General features: G+C 41.9%; 1 protein-coding gene across 3 annotated transcripts in view; it reads left to right on the top strand.

The window, feature by feature from the left end:
* LOC133457028 (protein bicaudal D homolog 2-like) overlaps positions 1 to 22,075 on the top strand; it is a 39,614-nt gene extending 17,539 nt beyond the window's left edge. Inside the window, exons 3-12 of one of the 3 annotated variants that reach the window (XM_061735845.1) lie at positions 7,134 to 7,286; positions 7,439 to 7,653; positions 7,736 to 7,982; positions 9,104 to 9,361; positions 9,464 to 9,667; positions 9,751 to 10,299; positions 10,822 to 10,973; positions 16,427 to 16,658; positions 18,210 to 18,285; positions 19,823 to 22,075. In XM_061735845.1, the coding sequence (XP_061591829.1) occupies positions 7,134 to 7,286; positions 7,439 to 7,653; positions 7,736 to 7,982; positions 9,104 to 9,361; positions 9,464 to 9,667; positions 9,751 to 10,299; positions 10,822 to 10,973; positions 16,427 to 16,658; positions 18,210 to 18,257 (2,058 nt within the window). In that variant the 3' untranslated portion in view covers positions 18,258 to 18,285; positions 19,823 to 22,075. Of the gene's footprint in view, positions 1 to 7,133; positions 7,287 to 7,438; positions 7,654 to 7,735; positions 7,983 to 9,103; positions 9,362 to 9,463; positions 9,668 to 9,750; positions 10,300 to 10,821; positions 10,974 to 16,426; positions 18,286 to 19,822 lie in introns of those variants that run through there. The other 2 variants (XM_061735846.1, XM_061735844.1) reach the window with 2 other exon arrangements.
* The last annotated feature ends 5,517 nt before the right edge of the window (positions 22,076 to 27,592 follow it).

Genomic DNA, 27,592 nt, shown 5'->3' on the forward strand with positions numbered 1-27,592 from the left:
AAAACCTTTAAACCAACAGAGGTGTGTGTGTGTGTGTGTGTGTGTGTATATATAAAAAAAAAAATATATATATATATATATATATATATATATATATATATATATATATATATATATATATATATATATATATATATATATATATATATATATGCTTAACCTTGTAGAACAACCTCGTCTTCAAGCATGATGTGATGTTTTCGAGCCCTGTTGCGATCAAGGGTGAAGCTGTGAATTCAAGTACCGGTAAACACTGAGATCATGGGAAATATTTCCCTTTTTTAAAAAAAAAAAACGATGAAAGGATCGTGCATTAATAATGAGCTATGAACCTAAATCTGTAGGAACTGTGGCCTCAGCACTGCCCTTAGCAACATGCCGCCATGTCCTGAGACAAGACAAGCCCATTTCTGCTTTGCTGAGACATGACCAAACCCTTTCTGTAAAACTGAGCACACATTCCATGCAAGCTTGTCTAAATAAAATGCCCACCATCATTGTTAGTGCCCCACTTTGAACAATGTCTGACCTCTCCATTGCTGCTATTTACATATATTCACAGTTAACTGACCCCATTAAAAGAGACAAAAGCATTTCACACACAGCGGGTTGAGTTGTCCCAGCCAGCGGTTTTGTACTGTATGTGCAGCAATGTGTGATGCCACGAGTAGTTAATAAGAGCGCAGCACTCGAAAGGTCTACAGAGCTTTGACGGGATGTTTGACACCAAGAAAGGGGGGACTGAGGGAAGAGAAGAGTCTGACATAAACACATCAGTTGCATTTGTGTCAGACTCTAGGCCTGTTTCCACTAGCAGGAGTTCAGGGTAAATATGCCAGACAGGAACCTCTAACAGGGACGACCGTCTCCTCGGCCCCTACAGCCGGCGTGTTTCCATTACGCTGTAGCGCCACACAAGAACCGCCGACTGTAAAACAGCACTTTTACGGGGCCGTTCCTGGTAATGGAAACACGCACAAACGGCCCGGCCCCTAAAATCTACCAGGAACTCCCACTAGTGGAAAGCGCCTAGAGGGAGCTTCTCAGCGTTATGTAGGCTTTATGTAGGCTTATTTGATGCTAAAGTCCACACTCCCCACAATAATAAATGAGGGGTTTAAAGAAGTGGTTTATTTTAGGAGTTCGGCTTTACCAGAACAGAAGGAAAGCCGCATTTATACAACATTTCCCTTGATATTTGTTGCATCCTATATCTAGGAATAATTTCCTAGTGTTATAACTGTTTCATACTAAAATTGCCACCAACAAATTCAAAAACTAAAGATAAATCTGCATTATTCTTCTTATTCACTGGCGTATGACATTTAGCATATCCTTCTTTGTATTTCGGTTCCTTTTTCTTGCGTCAAAACTTAATTCCCCTTGTTTGTGCACAGCGGCTTTAACTGAATCCTGTTTTGCAGATCAAGTTTACCATTGGGAGAGTAAAAAAATAAATGAAAAATCCTCCTGAAATTGCAATCAGCTCCGGTAAATACGCTGTTTACTGTGTGAGAAGTCACATTTGGAGACAGATGTCAGCAGGGCTTCTTACCGAGATTAGTAAAAGACTTAAAAATGACATGTCCCTCACAGCGACTTAAGTTCCAGAAAGCTCCAAATTTCACCATAATTAGGTCAGCCGCTGCTCATCTATGTTGGTATAAATTGAGTATTATGGAAGCCAGATGTGCTTAGCCAGACGTGTTTTTTTAAACCAAGCATTAGCTCTACTGTAAAAAGCTCACCAGCGGCCTTCAGTCATCCATCGAGGATCATCTTGAACATGATTATGTTCTACAAATATCCTTCATCTCTTAAATCTACATTTTGAGATTGTTCAGGCCTGATATTGTTATCACGTGATGCCTGAAGACCTAAGCTATCTTACGGTTGGCTTTTACAATTTGTTTGAACACCTGACAGATTTAACTATTTGTAGCAAGATGCAAAATAAAAATAAAATAAAAAACTGGCGGCCTGCATGCTACAGTAGCTTCCTATCAAAGCCATTCCCTTTCTGGACATCCTGCTGCATTGCTGGGGCCCCCAGACTATTATAACTGTCCAGATAAAAGGCTATCGGAGTGTAAATTGCCTGGTATGGGAGATAATGACACCCCTCTAATGGCACTTCGGTGGGTGCTAGAAGTGTGTGTGGCGGGTAAATAGAGGGAGGCCGGGCACCGTGGCTGGCATTGAGACCAGACGCAGGAATGAAAGAAGCCTTTGTTTCCGGGATTTCAAATTAGCCCAAAGGCTCAGGCTGGGAGAGGAGGCGGAGGGCACTCGGAGATAAAGCCAATGCTAGTTTAAAAAAAAGAGGACGACGAGAAATCGGTTAGAGAATGAGAAAGACCTAATGAGACCTAATTCAGTGCCAATGGTGGATGGTTCTGCTTTTCTAAGATAACGTGGCTAAGCATTAGGAGTTAGGAGGGTAACTGAAAGACTCGATTAAGATGATTTAATACTTGAATGCAACTGACAGTTGGACTGCAACTGTGTCATTTTGCATTGGTTTGAAAATGTGTCACCGTCTAGGCCAGTACATTCACAGCCATTTTTAGTTACCTCATTTCTTTTAGTTACTGTACATATGTCGAATTTAAACATCAGACACTCGTGCCAGAGACTCAGTTGCTCGCCCAAAGCAGTGATAAGACACATTTCACTGCTATGCTCCACTGTATAGGATTAAACTCTAACAAAGAACCAGTAGCATTGTAAGGAGGCGCAGCCTAATAGGCATGACTTCATTAAATTCAATCCCATGTCTAGAGAGGAATGTGCCTACAGTAATGTCTACTGTTATCCTCGCAAATGAGGAGCCCCAACGGCTGCCTTTTTCAAGGAATTATCAAGCAGCGCAAGCGATAAAAATGCTTAAAATGTTATCAGTGTAGTTCTGTTTGTCTTCTCTCTGTATTGACACAGGAAGTTTGTTTTTGCCCTCACTTTATCACTGCATGAATTTCCTTTTTTTGTCTTGGTATCACCCAAGATATTTTTAGACACAGTTACATGGATTTTTTCAACTGTCCCTATGTGGGTGCTAGTGAAATGTTACAGGCTTTGGGTTTTCAGTGGTGGAGGAGCAGAGCCACTTCAGTGCCGAAGCCTTTCCTTGATGATTGAAAGGTCATAGTTGAGTATAAAGATCCAAGGAGGGCTGCTCTTTGTTCCCTGTTATTACCGTCCGACACCGTGAGGCTAATGTAATAGGATTCCTGCTGCCAGAGGGCCTTAGGTGTTCATGTTGACTTCCTTATCATTTTTGTGACATTTATACCAGGACAGGTCATCACCTGTGAGAGTAGAGTAGATCACCACATTGGTTCACAGTCGAAAGACGAACTGAAACGGTGGAATATGAAGAGAAGAGGAGGGAATGGTGAGAACAAAGCTATTCTACAAATGGCTATTTCCATTTTTACTCCATGCACTGCTACAACTGTGATCACAAGTGACTCACAGCCCACTCAGAACCGTCCAGATAATGTCTGGGGGGCCTGGTCTTGTGCCAACTTTAGATACCTGCCTTTTCAGCCATATTTCTAACAGATTGTTTGCTATTTATAGGATGCATTTATCCTGTCATTGATCCTTTTAATATACCAATAATGGATTTTTCTTCATTTAAGCCCCTGGACCACTGGACTAAAGGGTCTTTCCATCCCAGATCAATGGATACCATCAACAACAGCACATGCAGGCCCTCACTATCACTTCCACTAATGGATGTTAAAATGTTTCCGGATTTTTCATCCAACTGACCTCAAAATTCCTCATTTACTGTTAAATGCAGAAAGGGACCATATTTCCCTTTTGGGCTTTTCAGCAGTCATGCATATAGTGGGAAAAGTACCACCAACCACTCGGCAAGTTGCCGTGGCATTTCAGTTTTTATCTCTTTCTCTGAGAAGTGTGACCTTGATTGCATTTTCTCCCCTTAATGGAGTCTGGCCAGACTGAATAGAGCTGCTTATAACAGAGAGGAAGAGAAACTCAGTTCTAGCTTCACTGACTTTGACATGAGCACGATGCCCCAGAGCTTCATTTTCCCTGTTTGATTAAATCTCAACCATTGCCTCTTTGGATGGGTTTGGTTTGTTGGTCAGCTTTAACAGGCTCTGATGTGACTTTGACTTGCTGCAGAGCCTGGAAGACATTTTGTTTTTTTTCCCTTTCATATTAACGGATGTCCTGTGGCATAGTGTCACGAAAGATCTCAATTCTGTTCCCTCCTTTATCAGATCCTAGGACCTCAATCCCAGCACAAGGAAAGGATTCAGCTGTGACTGCTGTATTTTGCCTAAAAGCACAGTGAGCCTGGGATGATGAGGCACGGAGGGGCTGTAAAATTAGAGCAGCTGTGTTGGTGAAATGGCAAAATTGAGGTCAGCAGTATTAGAAAGACAAATTGAGATGGGGTTAAAAAACACTATTGAGCATGTGTGGACTTTGCCATGCCATATGGGAGCTTGTGCACTTGTAGATATATGATTTACAAAACAAGAATGGTGCACATCCATTTCACTGAAGTGGAAAGGGAGGAGCATGGAGAGTGAAATGGAGGTCAAGGCACTGAAGGAGGTTTTTTTTTTAAGCCTGTGTGTGTTATTATATGAATAATACAACATTTTGCCATCTGGGAATGTGGACATTTGAGAGAACCAGACTCTGGGATTTTCATAAATGCAAGCTTGCTTATGGGGTGTTATTAGGGACACAGCACAGCTTTTGACAAAGCATTAAAACACTTTTAATCTACACTTGTGCAAAGCCTTAGACTTTGTCATTCTGGCCCACTAAACGAAGTTAGTTTGACGTGCGTTTAGATTTATGCAGGCCACAGCCACAATATACCATCAACAGCAGCTTACTGCTGAAACGACGGACAATCAGATTCATTACAATATGCCCTTGTAACTTTTTTGCAATAACTGTATGACTTAATGAGATTGAATTTGATCCTGTGTTTTATCAGGATGTACACAAGTCTCCACTTTGTTTAATGTTTGCATTGAGACCGTGTGGTGGATAGGAAGGACAAACGTGTGTCCATAATGCTCCACACTTTGACATGCAATTGACATGCTTAAAGCATTTGTACATACGCCACCTGTGTTGACAGAAGTCACTCTCTCAGTCATTGAAAAGCTCTGTTGGTGCAAATGAGACTACCCTTTACAATAGTACACTTCAGACAAACACAAAAGCCCCAAATAGGATGTATTAGAAACATCCCCAGGAGAATAGTGTATCCCTCACCTAATGAAATGGTATTACAACTAGCTGGAGCACACATGGTGTCCTCAACCCTGCTGGCAGTCTCCGAGGGCTCTGGTGTGGGAGGATACGGAAGTGAGGTGAAGGGTCACAACCTGGGCGTGCATTTTAATCAGATCAGAGTAGCATCTTAATCAGGTTCAGTAGCTGCCTTTCATTCATGTGGACTGAACAGCACTGACCCTCCAGCTGAGGCACATAACCCTGACCAGGAAGAGACCCGAGCAGCCAGCTGCCACGGCTTTGTTTGGCTGAGATCATTTTCACAGTTTTAATGAAATAGTTTGGTTATAGATTGGCACAAGGCCTTTTTGACACAGAAAACACCCACACTCATCCCACATGCGCAATACCCTGATGAATATTAATACGTTTTCCAATGACAGCCTGTGCTCAGCTCTCTGGACATGCATCTTAATTGTTACACAGGACTAATGGTGAGCATGTATTCCTCATCAGGGGGGGTTGGCGACACATTTCTGCATTCTTCTCTCAACAAGCCAAGTAATAAGCTGAAAATTCTTTGATGGGATCTGAGAATATTACAGCAAAAGGGATAGAAACTAATGCCCTTATTGTTATTAATACATCTTTTTAGCCAGCCAGATAACCAGCTTATCAATTGTATCTATTTCCATTTGTAATGTTACCAGTGCAGGTGTTAGTGAGGTTATAAAGTCTGCAAGGTCTCTGCCTCTCAGGAGTGACCTCCTGCGGCTCATGAAATGATCTAAGAGCAAGGATTGTGGTGTAGCCACATGGTGATCCGGTGAGAGAAAGGGGCCAACTGGCAGAAGGATTGGGAGGTTAATTGTCTCGCTGGTACAGTATTAGATTAGGTCCTCCCTGCCAATTCTGTTCAGAAACAGATGCAGCACACAGCCGCAAACACACACATGCAAATTCCTAGCCGTGTACCTCTCCCTCCCACTCATTCATCTACCGGTACATGTAAATTAAGCCCCTGGTCCGGTGATAACTTTATTACCCTTGTGTGTGTTTGTGTGTGTGTGTGTTGAAAATTTGCCTTTAAATAAATGATAGACAGACACAACTCAATCCTTATCTCCCTGTACAGACTTCCACACAAGAATTTTCAAGACCAATTCAGATACTGTTAAAGATATTTTTCACAAGTTTTCACCCTTTTTACAATCAAATGTTTATGTTGACTTGTTAAGCTCAAAAGATGTTGGAGACATGTCTTCCTTCACTGAGTTGTCTTGATAAACCTCACAGTAGGCAGCAGGGATGCAGGTGGATCAGTAGGACTGATGGAGCACAAGGTCTCGCCTCTGACCTGAGTTAATGAGGCCTTTCCTGGGCAGCAAAAGAGATTAAAATGCACTTACAATGTATTAGGAACAGACTACTATCTTGTTAGAGGCGTGGAGAGAATATGTTGCATATTTCAGGCACTTTTTGTTCACCATTTCTAATTTCCTCATTCATACAGCGTAGTACTCTTATCTAGAGGATCAATCTCAACAAGACTTTGCTTTTGAAAATTAGACCATTAACCAGCCTTTACCCACTGAATGGCTGACCGTAAGAGAGAGATAAGCAGGCTTCAGTTTCTTTGGTGCTACTAGAACCGGCAGGCGAGCACACTTGTGGCTGACTGCCCAGAAAGACACCTGGCACCTCCTTCTCTACTAGACACACAACACGCACACGTTTGGTTCGGCCAGGCCGGAGCCCTTTATTATTTAAGGAGATTATATAGCCAGTGAAACAATCTGTTTCATTAAAGCAACAATCTCATCAATCAATGGACGACAAAATGCTTCAAATTGTGGTCAGTGAATGCTCACATCCATCCACCTTGTTGGGTCTCACAGAACAGCCATCTGGTGGAGTTCCAAAGGAACCAGCTGCGTGATGACATCAAGGAGTATAAATTTCGGGAGAGTCGTCTGCTGCAGGACTACACGGAGCTGGAGGAGGAGAACATCTCCCTGCAGAAGCAAGTCCTGGTGCTGAAACAAAGTCAGGTGAGAACGAAGTGGTGCAGAAGCACTACATGTCCCACTTCCTGTGATTAATTGGTTTGTGTTGTTTTTTTTAAGTAAAATATTTATATTCATCCTCTTTGTTTACGTGTGGCTCTGATTTCTGAAAGTTGTTGTCTTTCCTCTATATCAAGGTGGAGTTCGAGGGTTTAAAGCACGAGATCCGTCGTCTGGAGGAAGACACTCAGTTCCTTAACAGCCAGTTGGAGGATGCCATCCGCCTAAAAGAGATCGCTGAACGTCAGCTTGGCGAAGCTCTGGAGACCATCAAGACTGAGCGAGAGCTCAAAGCCTCCCTGAGGAAAGAGCTGTCCCACTATATGAACATAGGAGACACTCTGTACAACAGGTAAATGCAGCCCAGTGTGTGCTCTGAAACCTCGGCAGGCTCCGTTAAAAATGCCCTGCTGTTTACACATTTCACCCTTCAGTCCCCTCAGCATTTCTCTGGATGGTCTGAAGTTCAGCGACGATGCTGCCACCGAACCCAACAACGACGAGGCTCTCCACGGATACGAGAATGGCTTCAGCAAACTGGCCAGCTCCATTACGGACGACAACCGCATCTCCACACCCAAGAAGGAGGGGTTCTTCCATCCCGCCCCCAGCCTGGTTGACGACCTGCTTAGTGAACTCAACATTTCAGAGATCCAGAAGCTCAAACAGCAGCTGATGCAGGTTTGTGTCCATTTCCACCATGAAATAACTCTCTCTGTGTCTACATTAAAATAGAGTGCAGTGTATTTCTCTGTAGATGGATGAATGTAAGCCGAATAGCATCACAGTATAATGCAAAACAGATGGAAAACATGGAAATGCATGAAAACCTGTTTTACGGCTTCAACAACTAATAAACATTATTACATACAAGGTGAAAATCCATCAAAGAGTTGAAAGTGTGTCTCGCAGTTCAGTGTTTTTCTATATCCTGGCCCAGTCTGCTGAAGGGATCTAAATCCCATTACAGGAAAGTTAATCCAGAGAGAGATACGCACACACACGGCCTGTAGTGGCACCACAGGACCTGCCATCTGCGTGCTTATCACCCCAAGAGTCCAGACTTGACGCTTGACCAGGCGCCATGCTCTCCAGAAAGTCCCGTGAACCCGTTGATCGTGAATGTTTTGCTGAACAGGATTTTATTTTTTTTCTTTACTTCCTTACTATTCAGAAAACATTAACATGCTTGCTGAGTTGATGTGTAAACTTCACAGCACTGGAGTTGCGTCCTTGAAGCAACCACCCGTGTCCTCTGCCCGGCCACTGTTTACTAGGATTATTTCTATCAAGTCAATGGATATCTCTCGCATTCCAACAATATTTACTAACTTAGAGTTTCTTAATAAATGAAGAAACGGTTCATTTTAATGTGTTAAAGTAACATTAACAGCTGTTTTGTTAGATCTGACAAACCCCACTCAGCATGCCACTGCTTTTTGTCATTATGAATTGTGCACCGATAGAGAATTTATGCATAACCTTGAAACTTCAGATCACTTCTGAAATAGCTCAGCGCTGATACAAGCACAAGTGTGTGCATCTGTGAAAGACGACCCACCCAGGGCATATGCCAGAGCTGAGTTGAACTGAGTCCAGCACATTTTCAAGGTCATTATTACTTGATGCTAAGCTGGTGTGCAATATGCTGTGCACACTAATGTAACACCAGCCCAAAAATCGGTCTTAAAAGGACGAGTTATTCCCATTTTCAAGTTACAAAAGAAAGGAAAAAGAAAAGAAAACACACTAAATGATGTGTTTGGTACATCTCAATAGTTGCTTTTTGTTTCTCTTCTCAGATGGAGCGTGAGAAGGTCAATCTGCTCTCCAATCTGCAAGACTCTCAAAAACAACTGGAACAGGCTAATGGTGCTCTGTCAGAACATCAGGAGAAGGTCAACCGCCTCACAGAGAACCTCAGTGCGATGCGCAAGCTCCAAGCCAGCAAGGAGCGCCAGTCGGCCTTAGACAACGAGAAGGAGCGTGACAGCCATGAGGATGGAGATTACTATGAGGTGGATATCAACGGACCTGAAATCTTGGAGTGCAAGTACAAGGTAATTGTTTGCAATGTATAATAGTGCTTAGATTGATGAGGTTAGGGAAACAGTCCATATATGGTCTTTTTTAATATTCAACATTTGATAATTCTTTGTCAGGTGGCTGTGTCTGAGGCTGGGGAGCTGAAGGAGGAGCTAAAGACTCTGAAAGCTGAATACCAGTCTTGTCAGTCACGTTACGAAGAGGAGCGCACCCGTCTGGAAACCGATGTCACGACTCTGGGAGAGAAACTAGCAGCTCTGGAGAAGACCAGCCATGCAGAGAGAGAACAGAAGTCTAAGTTGGAGAAGGAGCTGCGCAAGGTGCAGTGTTGCTCTTCATATTGTAATTTAGAAAAATTTGTGATTACACAGTTGATTGATTCATTTCTTTGTTTTGCTCTCAGTTAAGTGACGTGGCAGGCGAGTCCCAGGGCAGCCTGAGTGTGGCACAGGACGAGCTGGTAACGTTTAGTGAAGAACTGGCCACCCTCTACAACCATGTCTGCATGTGCAACAATGAAACACCCAACCGTGTCATGCTCGACTTCTACAAAGAGGGTAAGGGCGGTCGGAGCAGCCCGGAGGGTCGTGGTCGCCGCTCTCCCATCCTGCTCACCAAGGGCCTTTTCCCAGAGCCCAATAAAGCTGACCTCAGCGACGGAGCCCCCTCGCCAGTCTCCTCCCTGCCTTCTCCCGTGTCCGACCACCGACGCGAGCCCATGAACATCTACAATTTGGTGGCCATCATCAGAGATCAGATCAAACACCTGCAGCTGGCTGTGGATCGCACCACAGAGCTGTCACGCGCCAGGGTGGCCTCTCTAGAGCTCGGAGCCGTGGCCGACAAGGACAAGGAAGCCTGCATGGAGGAGATCCTCAAACTGAAATCTCTGCTCAGCACCAAGCGGGAACAGATTGCCACTCTGCGCACAGTCCTGAAGGCCAACAAGCAGGTGGGTTGATCTGTTTTGTCTGATGTAGGAAAGTTTGGTAGCTTGATGTTGCCGTCAAGTGTTCTTTAAAGACAGAAACGGGGAAAGAGGAAACTATTTCCAGTCTAATCAGCTGTCCAACCAAATGTGTTGCAGACGAGATCTATAACAAATACTGGTGGAGACAGCAGCCATGTGGTGTCAGCTGCCCTGAGTATGTGTGTGGTTAGGAAAGAGGAGCAGCAGAGAACAAAAAACTGTAACAGAAGGTGTGGTGTGAATGCAGTTGCTCTGTTAGGCTTTCAAACTATGTGTGGCTCCTCAATGGCCATGTAACACTGCAACCCTTAAACCAACTATGTTTATTCAGTTGGGAGCCAAAAACAGATCTGTGGGCTACCTAATAATGTGCTTGTGATGGGAAGAAATGGGCCATATGGTTCAGTTTAATAGAGGTAAAACGTCTTTGGACAGGAGCAGCAGCTGCATCCCCAGACATCTCCTAACTGCTCTGAACCTTTTGTTGTTTTTGTCAACTCACAGACAGCCGAAGTTGCTCTGGCCAATCTAAAGAGCAAGTATGAGAATGAAAAGGCCATGGTGACGGAGACGATGATGAAACTGAGGAATGAGCTCAAAGCTCTGAAGGAAGACGCCGCCACCTTTTCCTCTCTCCGGGCGATGTTCGCCACACGGTAAGAAGCATATCACCAACCCAGTCACCTGACAGAGTTAAGATAAATCTGAGTGCTTTACAAACGTCCACCCAAGAGACAGTGGACCCAAAGCACTGCATATTATTCAAACTTGAGAAGATTTTATCTCTCTTAGTATCTCCAGAGGAAATTGCCACTTAAGCAGTCTTTGCCCCCTTGTGGATTCGCGTGACTCCTAAACTGTGCTAATCTGCTACAATACAGAGCTGTAGATTAATAGGCGGCGGTAAAACAGCTGATTGGTATTATTCCTAAAACTACTGTTGCACGCGAAGGCCATCCTCACTATGGCCAGGTAGTTAAGGACAGGATTACTCTCATAATGTAATCCATATTTGCCATATGTTGGGTCAGTCTGTGTGGCATTATTAGGACATGTTTTGCTTGTTTCATTCATGAGGAGGAAAAAAAATACTATTCGTACTAATAGTGAATATTTAGCACAGAAGGTATCTAATCCCGGTATCGTTTAAATATGTCACATAAGGATTGTTTTTGGGCAGTGACTTAGCACGTGTGTGGATCAGATAGGCTAACGCACTTGCTAATCTTTTCTGATTCCCAAGAGAAGCCGGTCAAAGGTTGAGTTCATAATCCCACCTCACTTTAGTCTGGATTATTCATTCAACGTATAGTAGAGTAAGTGCTTACGCATTGCTTGTTTATCTTCATGTGTGTACGCACAGGGCATTACACAGGTTCAAGAGAACAACTAAGTGTACATTTGTATGGAGAAGTGAAGGTATATTACGTTTGATACATTCTCCACTTCTCCATTTATGCTCTTTGACATGATTTCTTTCCTGGAAAAGTTGAATATGAAGCAGATGACAGTGCTGAGACGCCTGTCTTTGTTTCTGCATTCAAGACTCCATTACAATACACAGGAAAGCTCAAGCTTTGCAATCAGAGAAAAGAAGCAGTTGTTCAGAGGTGGTACTCTCTAATGCAGGATGTGTACCAAAGGCTGTCGATTGTGTGCTGGCATCTCAACACTCTTCATCTTACTCCTGCAGTAATTTAATTATTATTTCTGATGTTTACTTGCTGAAGTAACTCCACGTACCTGTCCACAAATATGAGTATGCATGTGTTGCCAGGAGTTTTTGTTGTACAGTCAGATGGCTACAAGATGCAAGTAATACTGTTAAATAATGACTGAAAGAAAGAGTTTGCATGGTCCCAGATAGACTGACCCAGAATGAAACCTCCCGTTGTAATGGATCTCTTTGTTAGAGCAGAGGTTAGACCTGACTGCATTTGTTTTTTTGAGCCTTTTGGTTTTTTTCCTCACCCTGCTTAACCATAATGGAGCCATGACTTGCATCTATGCACGTCTTCTCACCTTCATGTGCCCATAACACCTTAGTTACATTCAGTCTGTTTAAGGGATTCATGTATTGGTATGTAAATTTTATCCTACATGGCCCTGAGTTGGGTCAGGAGACTCTTTGAGAGGCTGGGGGCCTTGCCTGAGTGAGGTTTCCCACACTCTCCCCCTTTGTATGGCAAGTCCCCCTTCCATCCTTCCTCCCCACCAAATACTCAGTCCTCTACTCATCAGAGGAAAAAAACAAGAAAGGCCAGGACAATCTTTCAGTTAAAGCCCACTGCAGAAGCCCAGTTCTCCCTGGTAATCACCTCTGACAATCTTTAAAAGGGAATCCCTAAACATTTCTTCCATTCTGCTTCATCTCTCCTTCCCTTTGTGATGGAGAGATCAAGTAGAATGGAAGAAATGTTCAGGTTTTTGTTTGATCATACACACTGACTGACTGTAGTAAAATGGCTTGAATCACTTGAGTGTATTTTGCTGCCGTGAGACTGTGATGAAACATGCATAGGGCTGACTGTTGGTGTCTGGTGTCGTGTTAACGGTAAGCTCCAGCCTCTTGCATTCCTTCGACATGCCTCGACATGTTGCAAACGAGTGCCTTTACTGGTTAACCGTCAAACCCTTAGCCCTAAGTCGGTTGTTCATTTGAAATAGTCTTTCAGTCATTCTGATATTTTGTCGTTGGCTTTGCTCTATTGCAATTGTTGTTTCTCTCTTACCGTTTCTGCTTCTCTGTGCTCCCCCTCTGTGACCTGACCTTGACTAATCAAGGTCCAGACAAGAACACCGCTCAGAGGCTGCTATGTGGCAATCTTGATATGAATGATGGGAATTTATCAGTTTGAGTAACTAAATAGCATCAAATGTAGATTGGAACAAAGGAGGCAGATAATCTGCTTTTTTTTTAATCAAAGTTGTGAATATGGCAACTCTTCATCCTCGCCGGGCCAGCAGCTGCCTCTATCTCCCCCTGCATTCATTGTGCCTCAACACCCCATCAGCAGACCAAAAAGGCTCTCATTCTACGCCCCCCGCCTCACCCCCGCGGGAAAAAAAGAAAAGCTCATAGAATAGACTCCTTTTTTTCCCGGGAAAATCACACGACCTCCCACTCCCATGCTAGACTAACTGAACCCCACCCGCACCCCAGACCCCCAGGGAGTCCCCTGATCTCATACAGGGTTTAATGAAGTAGCACTGATCCCTTTTGTCTGGGTGTGTGTCCCACTGGGAATCAAGCGGCATGAACAAGGGAAGAGGGCATAGTTTACATTTGTATGGTGGTCTGGGAAGTGCAGAGTTCACATGGCCCAAAACCACGTGCAGCACCGCACACACAACAAAAACATCTGTGCTTGCTGATGCCTTTTTGACTCTGCCGTCAAAACGTTTCAGAAATTGCCTTAGACAGGGTTTCCGCAGGGTTTTAAAAAGTATTAAAAAGTGATAAATGAAAATTGCCAAATTTAAGGCCATTAAAAGTGTTAAATTCACTGTCAGAGGTATTTTTTTTTTTAAATTGGTATTATTTTTTACCTTTTACATTTTAAGCAGTCTATTTTATTGTCATTCACAAAGTGAAATAAATGTGAAACATCTGGTCAACATCAATGAGTCTATAAATCTGTTCGGTATAGTGTTCTATAGGTCAAAATCTGTATTAATGTTAAAAGGTCCGTGATTAACACTTAATGTTGTGACAGTTTTTAAAAAAAATCTGAAGGTAGTGAAAAAGGTATTAAATTGCTATTAAATTTAACATAAGGATTGCTGTATAAACCCTACTTAGAGCAACAGATTTTTCAGATGTTTTGAACCGTTCAGCTTGTTCTTTGAAAATTCATTTCTTTATTTCTTTAAGCTGTCCATATTTTGAAACAATATTCAGCCAAGTAGAATGCCAAACTGAGATTGTAAAAACACCCACTTGAAAAACCTAAAACCTAAACCTAAAATGCACTATGGCTCGAGTACTTACCAGTAAAATATCATCAGTTTTTTTTTATTTTTTTCCATTTGGTTGGAGGTATGAAGCGATCATTATCAACCCCTCCTTTCATAGTGGTGTGTAAGTCATTACCGAGAAATCTCTCACATCGCTTCGTCAGCAATTCAGAGTATGGATGAGCAAGATGAGTGGAGAGAAAGTGACTGATGCAGGCAGGCAGATGGCTATAAACAGCAGCAAAGAGGAGACGGAGAGGCGAGATAAGAGTCAGGAGAGAGGATGAAAATGAAACACGAGTGGCACAACAGCAGATGGAGGGTGGCGATAGAATTTCCCACCTTGAAATCCCGTTTGGTGACCCAGTTTTCATACCCGTCCGGTTTTAAGTGCATTCACATGTAGAAGGACAGTGGAGGCGGATGGTAATGCCGCAGTGCAGCACCCACCAGTGGGAAGCTGGAGTCACGCAGACTTGATATTTGTGCTATTTAGCACTGAGGTGGGAGTTCGAAGGGATGGACTGCGTTGATACGGTCTCACTCCAACTGAAGAACTGGAGATCAGTTGTGAATAGCTGCCCAGAGCAACACCTCACAAAATAACAAAGTACTACTATTCATTTTCTCTTCTCTTAGCCCCTTACGTCGCCTGTTTCTCAGGTGACGCACAAAAGATCTTCTCATTGACCCCTGGAGTTAATGCTTTCATCCTTTGTGCATGTGATCTAGTCTTCCCTGCAGATATTCTGATATATGTAGAAGCTGAATGCTATGCTCAGCCGTCTCACCTGTCCATGAATTTGAGTTTCTGTAACGGCAAAAAGTAAGGATTTTATGCTCATATTTCAAAATAATGGCAGCTGTGGAAAATGTTTTTAGATATTTTTGCAAAATAATTACAAAAATCACTGACATTTCAATAGTGACCACATCAGTTTGGGGGAAGTTGAAAAGGATGATGACATGGGAAGTTAACATTTCTGTACAGCTGCCAGGCTTCAGGCTTTAACTTTATTGCACAATAGCTCCATCTGGTGGTTACAGAAACAACTGCAGACATGGTCGAGGTCATAATCGGTTCATTTTCTGTAGTTTGAGGCCACGTTTACACGTAGCCGGGTATTTACAAAAACGGATATTTTTCCCTCTACGTTTTCAAAAAAATCCTCGTTTACACGGACCCGCATGAAAACGCTCTTAACGTCATGCAAGCCAATCAGAATCCTGGAAAAACATCAACAAATGACACGTGTGTAACTTCCAGTTAAGGGCTGATTTATGGTTCCGCGTTACATTAACGCAGAGCCTACGGCGTAGGGTACGCGGCGACGCGCACGTACCTTGCGCGTCGCCGCGTACCCTACGCCGTCGATTTAACGCGGAACCATAATTCAGGCTTCATGCTGCTGGCTGACGCGCTCACAGGCTTGAATGAGCAGGAGGCTGGACGGGGGGGGGGGAGTTACTTTTAAGTGTGACTTTAGAATATTAAACAGGTAAAATACAAGAAAATATTGACGGTGCCCAAACTAATTGTAAACACAGGTCGCACACATGACGCTGGTGAGTTTCTGGTGCATAATGTGACGTTCTGAAGCTTAAATCTCCGTTTTCCTCCGTTTAGACGCAAACGGGAAAACGGAGTTTTTGAAAATCTCCACTTTGGCCGGAGTTTTCAGAAATGATCGTTTTTGGTGACTTTGACCTCCGTTTCCGTGTAAACGGACGGCCAAAACGCATGAAAACGCCTCCGTTTTTGTAAATACCCGGCTACGTGTAAACGGGGCCTGAGTAGTAACACGTAGTGCTTAACATTGCTTTAAAATAAACAAATCTGGTAAATATAATATTTTCTTTGATATAATAAAACCTATTGAAGGAGACATGCTATTTCCTTCTAAAGTAAACTCAATTTCTTGAAGCCATACTTAAATGTTGTTGTTACTTTGTACAGTACATTCCAGAACAAATTGGATCTTCTAGTCTGAAATTAAAAGTCGCATCCCCTTTAATGCGGTGTCCCCTTGTAGTGGCATATAAGAAAACATCTAGCTCGAATTTATCACTACATGTTTATACATGAAAGCAATTGCAGACCTGATTTTAATGCTTTTTCTTTCTGTTTCTGTCTGTGTTGCGTCTCTTCCAGTTGTGATGAATATGTTACCCAGCTGGAGGAAATGCAGAGGCAGCTGGCTGCTGCAGAGGATGAAAAGAAGACCCTCAACTCTCTGCTGCGGATGGCTATCCAGCAGAAGCTGGCCCTGACACAGCGTCTGGAAGACCTAGAGTTCGATCACGAGCAGACCCGCCGGGGAGGCAATGCGGGCCGGGCTAAGACCCGCAGCAGAGCCCCCAACGGCACCACCAGCAACCCCAACGTAAGTCAGAGCCTGACTTGCTCTGGCTCCGGCCGACCAGAGCACACCAATGTTGTGCCCAATGGCATTTTGGGAGGCCCTGCCGTCTTCTGCAGCGAGAAGTACAAGATCTACTGCGATTGAGAGGCGGCCTAATCGTCCGCATGGACTGCCGTGTACAGAGGGAAGGGGCAGGGGTGCTGAACCCCTCCCCGCCTTAGTGTTAAAGAGCCCCACTTGCTTGCTTAGCTCCCTGGCCAGCTTGCGCTCCTCTAGAGACTGCTGTGTTACTAACCAGCTGCTCGCGTGTGCAACTGTAAACGCTTAGGAGAATGCAGGTGTGTGTACAGTGTGTACTAGACGTTTGGACTGTAGTAGACATGTCAGGCATGTGGGTTAAAGGACCCCAGTATATTGGGGGTTTTGTGGATATTATGGAGTGTCTATTCTTTCCGCTGTCTTGGTGCTGTCCATATGATGCAAAAGGGGCCTGCTTCTGTGCTTGTTTGTTCTGGACCCCTGGGTGGCTTGCCTGGTAACATAACCACATCGTAGGGGGTGGAGGCTTGGACAGATGATGTCATTCAAACGGTCTCGCGGCCAAATGCGACATCCTCTGTTCTTTGGCTTTTCTGTCGGCATCGGTGCTCCTTTAAAAAAAAAATCTTACCCTTTTCTTCCCGTCCTGATTCAAGGCTGACCCGTGTCCCTGAAACACACTTTTGGATAAGGTGACTCTTTTAATGTTTACAGCAAGAAAAATGAACCAAAATATGCAAACTCCCTCTGCTTTATAGCTAGGAGAGTATTATACAATTCTACATGCAAATGAAGCCTGCATTGCTTTATAATGCGGGCAGAAAAGGAGCACCTGTGACCACAGGTGTCTATCTGGATCGTTTTAAAGCTGTGATGCTAGCACACCAATACAATAGGGTCCATAGAATCGCATGGCTTTGCAGATGAAAATGCTTCTGAGCTTTTTTTTGAAACTTTTTTTTTTGTTGTCAGGTTTGTGGTATGAGAAGAACTCGTATTACAGGGCTCTACATCGTAAAAACAAGAGTTAATCAATGTATGGTGAAATACAGGAGGGCTATGTGTTCCATGTAACCCATTATGTTGCTATGGATTAATTCAGAGCCATATTACAAAAGAAAGTTTGACAAATCTATCCTAACTTCTAAATTAAGTGCACTTCAACAAAGGTGCCTCAGGTTTAAATGGATGGAATGATTACTGTGAAAAAAAATACAATATAGTTTTGTTCAGATTTTTTTTTTTTTAATTGAGCAAATCCTGGAAGAGCACAAATAAGCAACAAAAGAAAGGAAAAGGAATTTGCAAACAAAACCAACTGACCACTTGGCAAAAGTGCCTGTCGACTCAAAACTTGATATATTTATCAACCTGTTGATGTAAAGCCCTGTCCTTGTGAGGACCCCCCCCCCATCTACTGCTCTCCTGTATGGGAGATCGCTAAGCTGTCAAAAAATGTGTTGAAAAAGGTTTCCTCATGTCTTTGATCTGTGTTCTGACGCTCGGTTGCTCTGCTGACCTTCTCTCTCGTAGATTGTCAGCAGCTTGCTCTCCCAGCATCACCGTTCTCCCTTTAACTAGAGTGAGGAGTTCTGAATATGTTTGGCAGGTAATGTCCTCGCATTCCTGTTTTTTTTTTTTTAATGCCTGTGTGTAAATCTCAGTGTTGAAATGAATGGCCCTCATGCGTGTATTATGTTTTTAATCAAAGCGGATTGAGGGCCTCTCATTTACATTTTTCTTTGTTGTTTGGTGTGTGAGGACGAAACGACTTACTGTTTTTGTATTGACGACAGCTTTAAACCTTTTGCAGGCTAGTATTAAGCAAATAGTAAAATATAAGTGGGGCTTGTGTTTAATAAATCCATGTACTGCTTGTGGATCGTAGACACATTAGCTTAATGATGCAAAAAGCAGGGTTGATGCGAGGAAATCCTGCAAGATTTCCGAAATTAAAACATTTTCTACTACAACAAAGCTATATATTAATCTTGATATTAATATGATATTCAGGTAACGATCTTGCAGGATTCTATTACAGTATTCCTTCCTCTTTAACTCATTTATAAATTAAACAATGTTGGTGGTCAACCCTGCTTGAGTGTGCATCAAGCACAGAGTATGCAAGCGATGCTACTGTACTCATTAGATAAGAACAACAGCCTCGTTAGAGATCAGTCGCTCTCATTTTTGAGGTTCGCTTCACATACAAGTATGATGCATTCTATTTCTATCAGTTTGCGCTGACAACAAAAGGTTTTGGGAGTAGAGGAGGGAGACCTGCTCGTGTTGTAAAGCAGCTCCTGTGAGAGGAGATAAGCCAGACGTGGCTGTTGAAAAAGCCAGATGTCTGGTTGAGAACTCCCTCCGAATCTGGAAAATTGAGTCCAGAATTTTCCGGAGGGAGAAACTCCGGGTGATATTTGGAAAAAATTTAAAACAATTAAAAAAAATCTTACTTGCTTAGTCAACCAGAGGACATTGATTCAAATAATTTGAGCCACTCACCCTTTCCCTTGAGTAGGATTTGTGGATTCACTGCACAGTAGATAGATCTCAGGATGTGATTGTGATTAGATTCCCTACACCCTAGATAGACAAATTCTGACTCCTTCTAGTTTGAAATCAATGTCTGGCTAATCCAGTGTCATAACAATATAAAGCTCCTCCTACCTCTTCATGCAGGCTCCTCCCTCATCACCTCTAAGTTTTACCTCAGATGATGCATCTTCTTTCTGATTTGTCATAAGCCTGCATGTCAAACCATCAATAAAATTTCATCAACCTGCATGGCATATGAGAAAAAAACTCATCTCCTTTGACCGTGGTTGGTGGGATGTGGCCTCAGCACCGTCCAATGAATAACAAATTTATGGTACTTGTGAGTCTGTGGCTTCCTAACTGCACCCGCACGATAATTTGCAATTAACATGCTTTTATATCAGCAATGTTGATATGACACAACTGCTCATGATTCAACATTGGCTGGCTAAGAGCTCCTAACATAAACTTCTGCTGCTTTCACTAACTGTGAAACCGTCAGCTGGTCCATCAGTGTGGCCTCAGCTGCTTGTTAACAGTCGCTCTCAGGTGACAAACGTGGCTAATAATAATGCTGATCGTTTCTTTGTTTCTCCATTTTGCAGTAATTTACACTAATTCTGCGTGGACGGCGAAGTACCAACACAAGCTCCTCTAGGTTATTGGGACTTGAGGACAAAATAGAGCAGCAACGACAGAATATTCGTAAAAATGCTAATCACTTGTCCTTTCTTCAGTCTTTGAATTAAGTGTTGCACATATTTGAATGACCCATGGCCTTGTTGTCGTGCATCACGGGTGGAAGCACATTCCTCACAAGTCCAATGAACTTGACACTCTTAATCGGAGAGTGATTGATTGATTGGCTCCTCTCTTCCCTCCTCTCCAGAAGTCAGGGGACATGTACATGTTTCTCAGTGCAAATTCACAGGCTCTTTTTTTTTTTTTTTTTTTTTTTTCATTTATTCTCTAATCTGTGCACTTTCATTATATAGGATTATAACATACTTTTATTTACCTAATAGGAAAGCATGGTAGTACTATGGTTTGTGGGTTATCCAGTATAGATTAGGACAACCTCCTGAATCGTCTGAACTAAAATGATGCAATTTACTTGACTAAATGCTCCACAGACCATAAATGTACTATCATGACTCTGTCCTCAAGATTCTATCCATCAAATAGTCATATTAAGTTGTTTTGTTACATGATACATTTGATGCTGTTGTTTTTCTTTTATGTTTGTTCTACTGCCATGTTCTATACAAAAATCCAGGGTGATCCAATTCTGGGGTTTTTCATGTATTTATTATTCCTAGGAATAGTTCAAAAATTACACAATGAAACTTGACAACGCTCTAAATAGGTAAGTTGTGTTTTTGGGAGAAAAACTTTGAATGACGGGACGTGTTTTCCCCCCCAGCTTCTTACCGAGAGCGTTACACTGAACCGCGATCACTGGCCTTCAGAATTCTCTGCAAGTGTGACAATTAAATTCCAAATTGGAATTGCTTCATTCTCTCTTTGTTTATCGTGCCAAATCTTGGCACACCGTTTAGGTCGAAAAGAATTAAGCCTCGAAAAGAAGACGAGCCGTCGTTAAGAAAGGTGCAGCTGGGGGCTGCGGCTCTCCTTGCGAGTGCCCGGGTTTTGTTTTTTGTTGTTTAGTTCTTCGTTTTTGACCAGTAGTGCCTTTCATTGTTTCAAGGGAGAATCTTAGATTAGGATTTTATGTTTCTTTTTTATATATATACATAGGTGAGGATTCTGGGTTTGAACTGACTGTGAGCAGCAATAACAGAAAAGGGAATCCCCCTTTCCGCATGAGTGAGATAATAGTTTTAAAATTAGCTCAATAACAGTTGTATTGAATTGTGTAGGTCAGTGATCCGAATAGGAAATTCAGGGGTATTAAGAAAAGTTGTTTTTTCTTTTTGATAAAGTTTTGGGAACCAAAAGAATTTCTTTGGCCTCCTGTTATTGAACAAAAAAAACAAAAAACCCAACGCACCTGTAATGTGTTGGGCCACATCAGTGTACTATTGGAAACATCTACATCTCTCTAGCTTTGTTTGGTGAAGGTAATGTGACATCAATAGTATTGTGGCAAAAATGTGCAGGGAGCGCATTTTTTCTTTCTTTTTGTCCAATTTGAGTTTTTTTATTTTTTTTAATATATTTTTGAATTTTTTTTTTTTTTTTTTTTTACATCTATGAACATTTATGTTTTCAGGAAACAGAAAACAAAATCTGCATCAACAAGCTTGAATAGTGCCATTATAGCCAACGCTTGTTTGTTGAGGCGTTAAAGTTACCAATACGGAAGACAAGCTAAAACAATAAAAGTGCAATTCAAATACCGTTTCAATTTTTTTTTATATTAAAGAAAAAAGGAAAAGTTTTCTGTTTCCTGGAAGCTAAAACATTGTGATAATACAATAGCTGTGCAAACTATTGTCATATTGTTTCAGTATTGATCCATTTTAAGAGTTTAATATCTTTATATGAAATAACTTCACCTGTATGTTGGTATTTATTTGAACTGTCATGCATTACTGTATTCTTATCAATAATGTGCATTATGATTAGTGGCATATTGATTACAGCTAAATGTCACATGCATGTTTCTCAGTCATGGGACCTTTACACAGAACTGAAAACAAACATGTAAACTTTTGTCAGGGTGTTTTGAAAAGAAATTTGAGGAAAAATAAAAATGAAAGATGAGCATTAAGTCAGATGTATTACTGCTGAACTAATCCGAAGAAAGTGTTTTGTTTGTTTTCTAGCTGAGAGGTGGTATGGCTGTGTAAGGGTTGTCATACTGACTAAAATCAATAAATGTGAACTAAGTTCCAGTGTGTTGTCATTATTTATAGCTCATGCACAGCGCGATCAGATAAGGGGTTAAATGTGTTAACCAGGGGGAGTATATGATCTGCAGCCCTGATGTGCAGTCTGAGTGTTCCCAGCTGGAACCCAGGGAAAGGGGAACTTCCCAGCTGTCTAAACGCCTCCAGGACACGATCGCATTTCACACAATGCACAAAAACACCTCCAACCCCCTTTCCAACCCTGCTCCTTGTGTCATTCCTCTGCCGTCTCACTTAAATCTTGTTCCTCTACCCTTCCCCTCGCCATTCCCATTTCCTCCCCTCTCCCTTCCTCCTGGAGATACACCCACACGCCGATCAGACCCAGTTTGTCTTTGACCTTTGGTACATCCAGAATTTCCTGTCTGGTCTCCCGAGACCAAATCAGACCAATTTAGGCTCCAGTGATTTATAAGACTGGAAAAGTAATTTTGGGTCTATTAAAAGAAACAAAGAAATCAAGTCAACACACAAATGAATTATATGTCTTACAACCCAGAAGGAATTTATCATAATTGAATCATGTTTATCAGCTTTAAAGTTCCAGGTTGTCCATCTCCTACATTACACTTCTGCAACAAAACATGGGAAACAAAGGAGAAATTGCTATCTTACCTGCTTAATCGGAAAATAAAACTAGCACTTCATGGGTTCTTATGACCTTGATATTCATTAAATCCCTGATCAGAAAAACAATAATTTTCTAATAAGACACAATGAACAACAGGTTTCATAGATCCATTCTTGCCATCCTTGGCTGGATTTGGAGTGTTGAAAACTCTTATGACGGTCAGATAGGAGCTGAGAACCAGCTGTCAAGCTTCCTCACAGTACGGATGAAAATCAAGTTTTACTTTGTGTACATTTTCATATAGCATCACACAACTGAAATAGACCTAGCTTGGTGTCATTTTTAACTTTGTCCATAAAAGGTTTTTTTTGCAAACATCCCCAGAGTCGATGAGTGGGACCTACTATTTTCTCACCACACATTCACAGGCATGATCTGCTTGTCTGAGGAGGCATGGTGCGTCTATTGATATTTTCTTGTGTAATTTTCTCCGTAGATTAAGGCAGATGGTTGATTGTTGTTCTTTATACATATTAAACCAGTTGTTCTGAGATATTTATCCATAAGATTGGCTTTTCCTGCTACCTCTAACATACACAGATTCTTCCTCCACTCAACACTGGTCTCCATTAAAACTCACAAGTCCCTATGTCCATGATGGTTTTTTTTTTTGTCACCATCGACCTATTTGACTCACAAGAGAAAAATGTTTTTTTTTTTTTTTTTTTTTTTTTTTTTTTATTGCACTCCTCCCATTATCTTCTGGCATGTAGAAGCCCACGCCTATCTGTCACTCTGTGAACCTCCAATATTGCCATAAAATGTGCGCTGACCTTTGTTTAAGCCCTCATTAATAAGCAAACTAGTTATACCCTGGAAATACATTATAAATACCATATAATACCATGAGCCTGAGACCAGGCAGAGCGTTTTAAGTTGATAAAACACACTTATTTCTTATGCCTCTATTGGAAGTGTCCATTCACAGTGCAGGTACTGTATGTGCACCGTTGTGGACATGTTCCCGTTTACCAGGGAAGAGCGAGGCATCCAAGTTTAAACAGAAATGGATTTATTTGCTTCTTCCGTGCAAAAAGGAGAGTTGTCACAACAGTGCACGGGGCGCTGAAATGAGGCTCTGCTGTGCAGAGTTTACAGCAACATTATTAAGAACTCAGGTTTCCTACCCCTCCCCGTACCTAAAACACAGCGGTTCATATGGTTATCTGAAGGCCAGAGCTTCGCAGGCCTCGGCGCCTCAGTTCTTTCTATGTTTTGGAGAAGCAGAAAAGCGTCAATTTTTGACTCTTTTGCTACTCAGACTGACTGACTGCAAGATTGAGTACAGTTGTGATGTTCATTATTGGACACATTTTGTTTCAACACATCACTATGGTCCAATTATACGGTCTAGGGTACCGAATAATTTATCTATAAAGGAACTATAGTGACACAAAATAATTGATCTGAATATATTCACATATTCTGTCAGAAGGCATGCTCAAATGTTTATGAATAAAAGCTGTACTGATTTCCTGGTTTTATTAGTTGGAGGGACAGTCGGCCAAGAGATGAGAGGGTCCTTTTGTAGAATTAGAAATCTTCATCAATCTTTATCTGCATTTTGTGTGTGATCAGAGTGGAAATAATGTGAGTCAGTTCCACTGATTGGTTTATACATTTGTTTCTAAAAAGGTTGATGTAACTTTGTCTCTCTGCTTCTTCTTGTCTCAAACATTGTTTTGATCCAGCTCCTCTTCTGTGTTCTGATATATCTTTAACTCGTCTTAATATTTGAATCAATCCTGGGTTCACTTCTTATGTAAACTTTGTTATGTAAACAAATCGAAATTCCCTTTTTTACTGCAGATGTGAGTTTCTGCTCCTGCGGCTCCTTTTGTTTCTGTTCACCAGAACAGACTCTTCATAGGGGACTCATGCAGAATTGGAAAAATCCAAAGCAAATCAATGTCAGTGCTTGTTTTTTTCTTTAAAAATATAAACATGAATGTGAAATATAAGCAAGTGTTCAAACATAAAATAAAGAGGTGTGTCTTATATTTCCATATGGGTCATCCAATTTGGCAGAAGTCTGAAATGTTTCCTTCTCATGGTTATTAAGCTACTTTAAAAAAAAACATCCTGGAAAATCAATAACAAATATTGTTTTCCCATATGAAGAATATTCATTTAATTACAATACAAAGAAATGTTTTATCTTATTCCTTTAGTACAGCAGAGTGAGCTCCAAGTGGTATGGAGGTTGTTGAAAACAAAGATTTGCATCATTTCATTGGTACAATCAGGTTTTTTCGACGGCCCCCAGTGGAAAATAACCCTATATTCCGACCACTATATTTCAATGCTGGTACAACGTTCTGATATTTGTAACTTTTTGGACAGTTTTCTTTCTCCCAAAACAGCTTTTTTCATCAGTCAATGAAAACATATTTGGAAAATTGGAAAATTTCTAGCATACAACAATCCTTGGTTCCCTCACAGAGAACCAATGATTTAGTCATGAATAGGGATGTTTGCCAGCTCCAGTGATGTGTTTTAAACATTACTTGTGGGTTCTCTTCAGCCTTATTGAGGATTAATAAGGTGCTGAACTGTCTCTCTTTATAGAAAATGTCTCTAATTGTGGAGCAATGAATTCTTGTAACACCCTGAGATTGTATTGCATCCCTTTTACCGTCTGACGTGGATCAATTACTCTTGATGGTATGGCGTATGAACTGCAAACTTAAAGTGTCTTTTGTCAATCCCATGAACTCTCAACCTTACCTCCAAATTCATTAATCATACCCCATGTGTGCAAACTACGGACTCTGTTTACTTCAACAAAAACTAATCGGTTTATGGATTCACATACTTAATCCAGTAACACTGAGAAAGTTTAATGGATGTGTTCAATAAAGACACCAGGAATGACCATTGTTTGCGTGTTATCATCTGAAGCACATTGCCTTTGTCTGTTATTGTGACTTACTTGAAGATCTCATCACATTTTCTGACAAATAAGTTACGGTAAGAAAAAAAATGCAATTGGTGCTCACACTTTTTCATGCTGTTGTTTTTTAAATAAAATAATTCATAATTTAGGAATGTTGTCATCAATAAACAGACAATTGTAATATGTTGGCACATTAGACTAAAGAAAAAAAGTCAGAATGGTCATTTGGAAATTGAATGATAATAAAAACTATTTGAGTTACACATAAAAAAAACTACCTAACAATTATCATGTCATAAATATACATTTCTCAGCTGTTAATCAGCCCAGGGATTAAACCTGAAATATTCTCCAATCCACCGTGTCACCCCTGTCCACAGCTGTGATTTAGTCCAGTTAAACCAGTCGCTGCAACTTGCCATATGACATTCTTGTTAAATTTGAATGTCAGAGATTTGAAGTGAGCCGGGGGGAAGAGGTCAGTTCACTGACAAAGAATGACATCACTGCAGCAACACTGGTGCCTTTGTTGGTGCCAGTCTTCTCCTCAATTCATCCTTGAATGTGAAAGGAAAAATGGGTCAGTAGGCTTCATCCCCTGGCACGAGTCCTGCTCTGCTGATAACCAGGTGCTGTGACTGTCCTGCTGAAGCAGGTGGGGGGGGGGGACGTCCTGCAGCTGTTTCATGTCTCAGCAGACGCACTTTTAAAATGCACCACTTGGGGTCCCTGCACCACAACTGTTGACATTTCTCGAGTGCCTTGAGCCCTGACAAGTTGCTTTAATAGCTGGAAGAGACCGGACCCAGTGTGTGTTTGCACTCACAAAGAGTCTTTTTTTTTTGTATGTGTGTCAGCCTATGCTGTCATGTGATAAATCCATGTGGAGCCCGAAGGAGCAGCTTGGATCAGCTGGTCAGGATGAATTACAGTAATCATTGACAGCACACATGCCTCACGTGGACCGGTTTCACGCAGTTATATTCACAGCTCTAGTGGAGCATAATTAATGAAATTTAAGCTATTAACAAATGTGTGACCTGTGAAACGTGAGCTGACGCTCATTCATTAGTCCTGACAGTGCACACAGGATGTGAGCTCTGTGACTCATTGATCTGTGTTTTTCTTATCTTCACATAGCCAACAGTCTCAACATGGCAGCTTTGCCTGCTTCATATAACAGATGAAGTGTTGATTTGAGCAATGCTGAGCTTTAATTTGCACCTGAAGAGGAGGCGATACGTCAGTCTAGAGTGTGATCTTTCATTCGACTGATGCATTTACGCCACTTCAGCTTTCGATAAGTGTAAAAAGCTCTAGGTGGCTCATCTCACACTCATGTGCTGACTTTCGCACCCATCGTTCAGCTTGGATGCTCACTCTCTACTCCATTCTTCTTTCCCTGACAGTTCTAATTGGCTTTTGTCTCATATCAACCAACGGTCTCTCACCTTTTCTCCTGTATTGTTAATTCTGTTCTTCCCTTTGTTTCCCTCACAGCAAGGGTGTGTATCCCAGAGGACTGTAGTAGACCAGCAAACTCCAGTCTGTTTGACAGGAAGCTCCAAGCGCAGAGAGGCTCGGGGCCACTGATCTATTTTAAACTGAAGTTCAGTAATCCTCAAAAAACACTGACGAGTTCAGAGTTATCCTCAACAGAAAAGGGAGGTTAAAAAAGCAAAACCTAGAGCAAGAAGAGGAATCTGGGGGTGGGGTGGTGTCAGCTTTTCATCCTTCTGTTTTTGTCTGCAAAGTGAAAGTGAAGTAACGTGGAGCGCAGTCAGAGAAATGATAAAGCTTATCAGACAGGAGGACTGGTCGATGAAGTATCCTTGTGCTTGGCATGCAGCTGCACAGGGAGACACTGCTGTTGTCTGTGTCAATCTGTGGCTGGTGACGAATGTGCAGCAACAGCAGCAGCTATAAAGGGTTCATGCTGTGTAAATGAATGGGCAGAGTTTGGATAGGACTAGCA

This window comes from Cololabis saira, chromosome 12 (genome assembly GCF_033807715.1).
Source record: "Cololabis saira isolate AMF1-May2022 chromosome 12, fColSai1.1, whole genome shotgun sequence".
Lineage (NCBI taxonomy): Eukaryota > Metazoa > Chordata > Actinopteri > Beloniformes > Belonidae > Cololabis > Cololabis saira.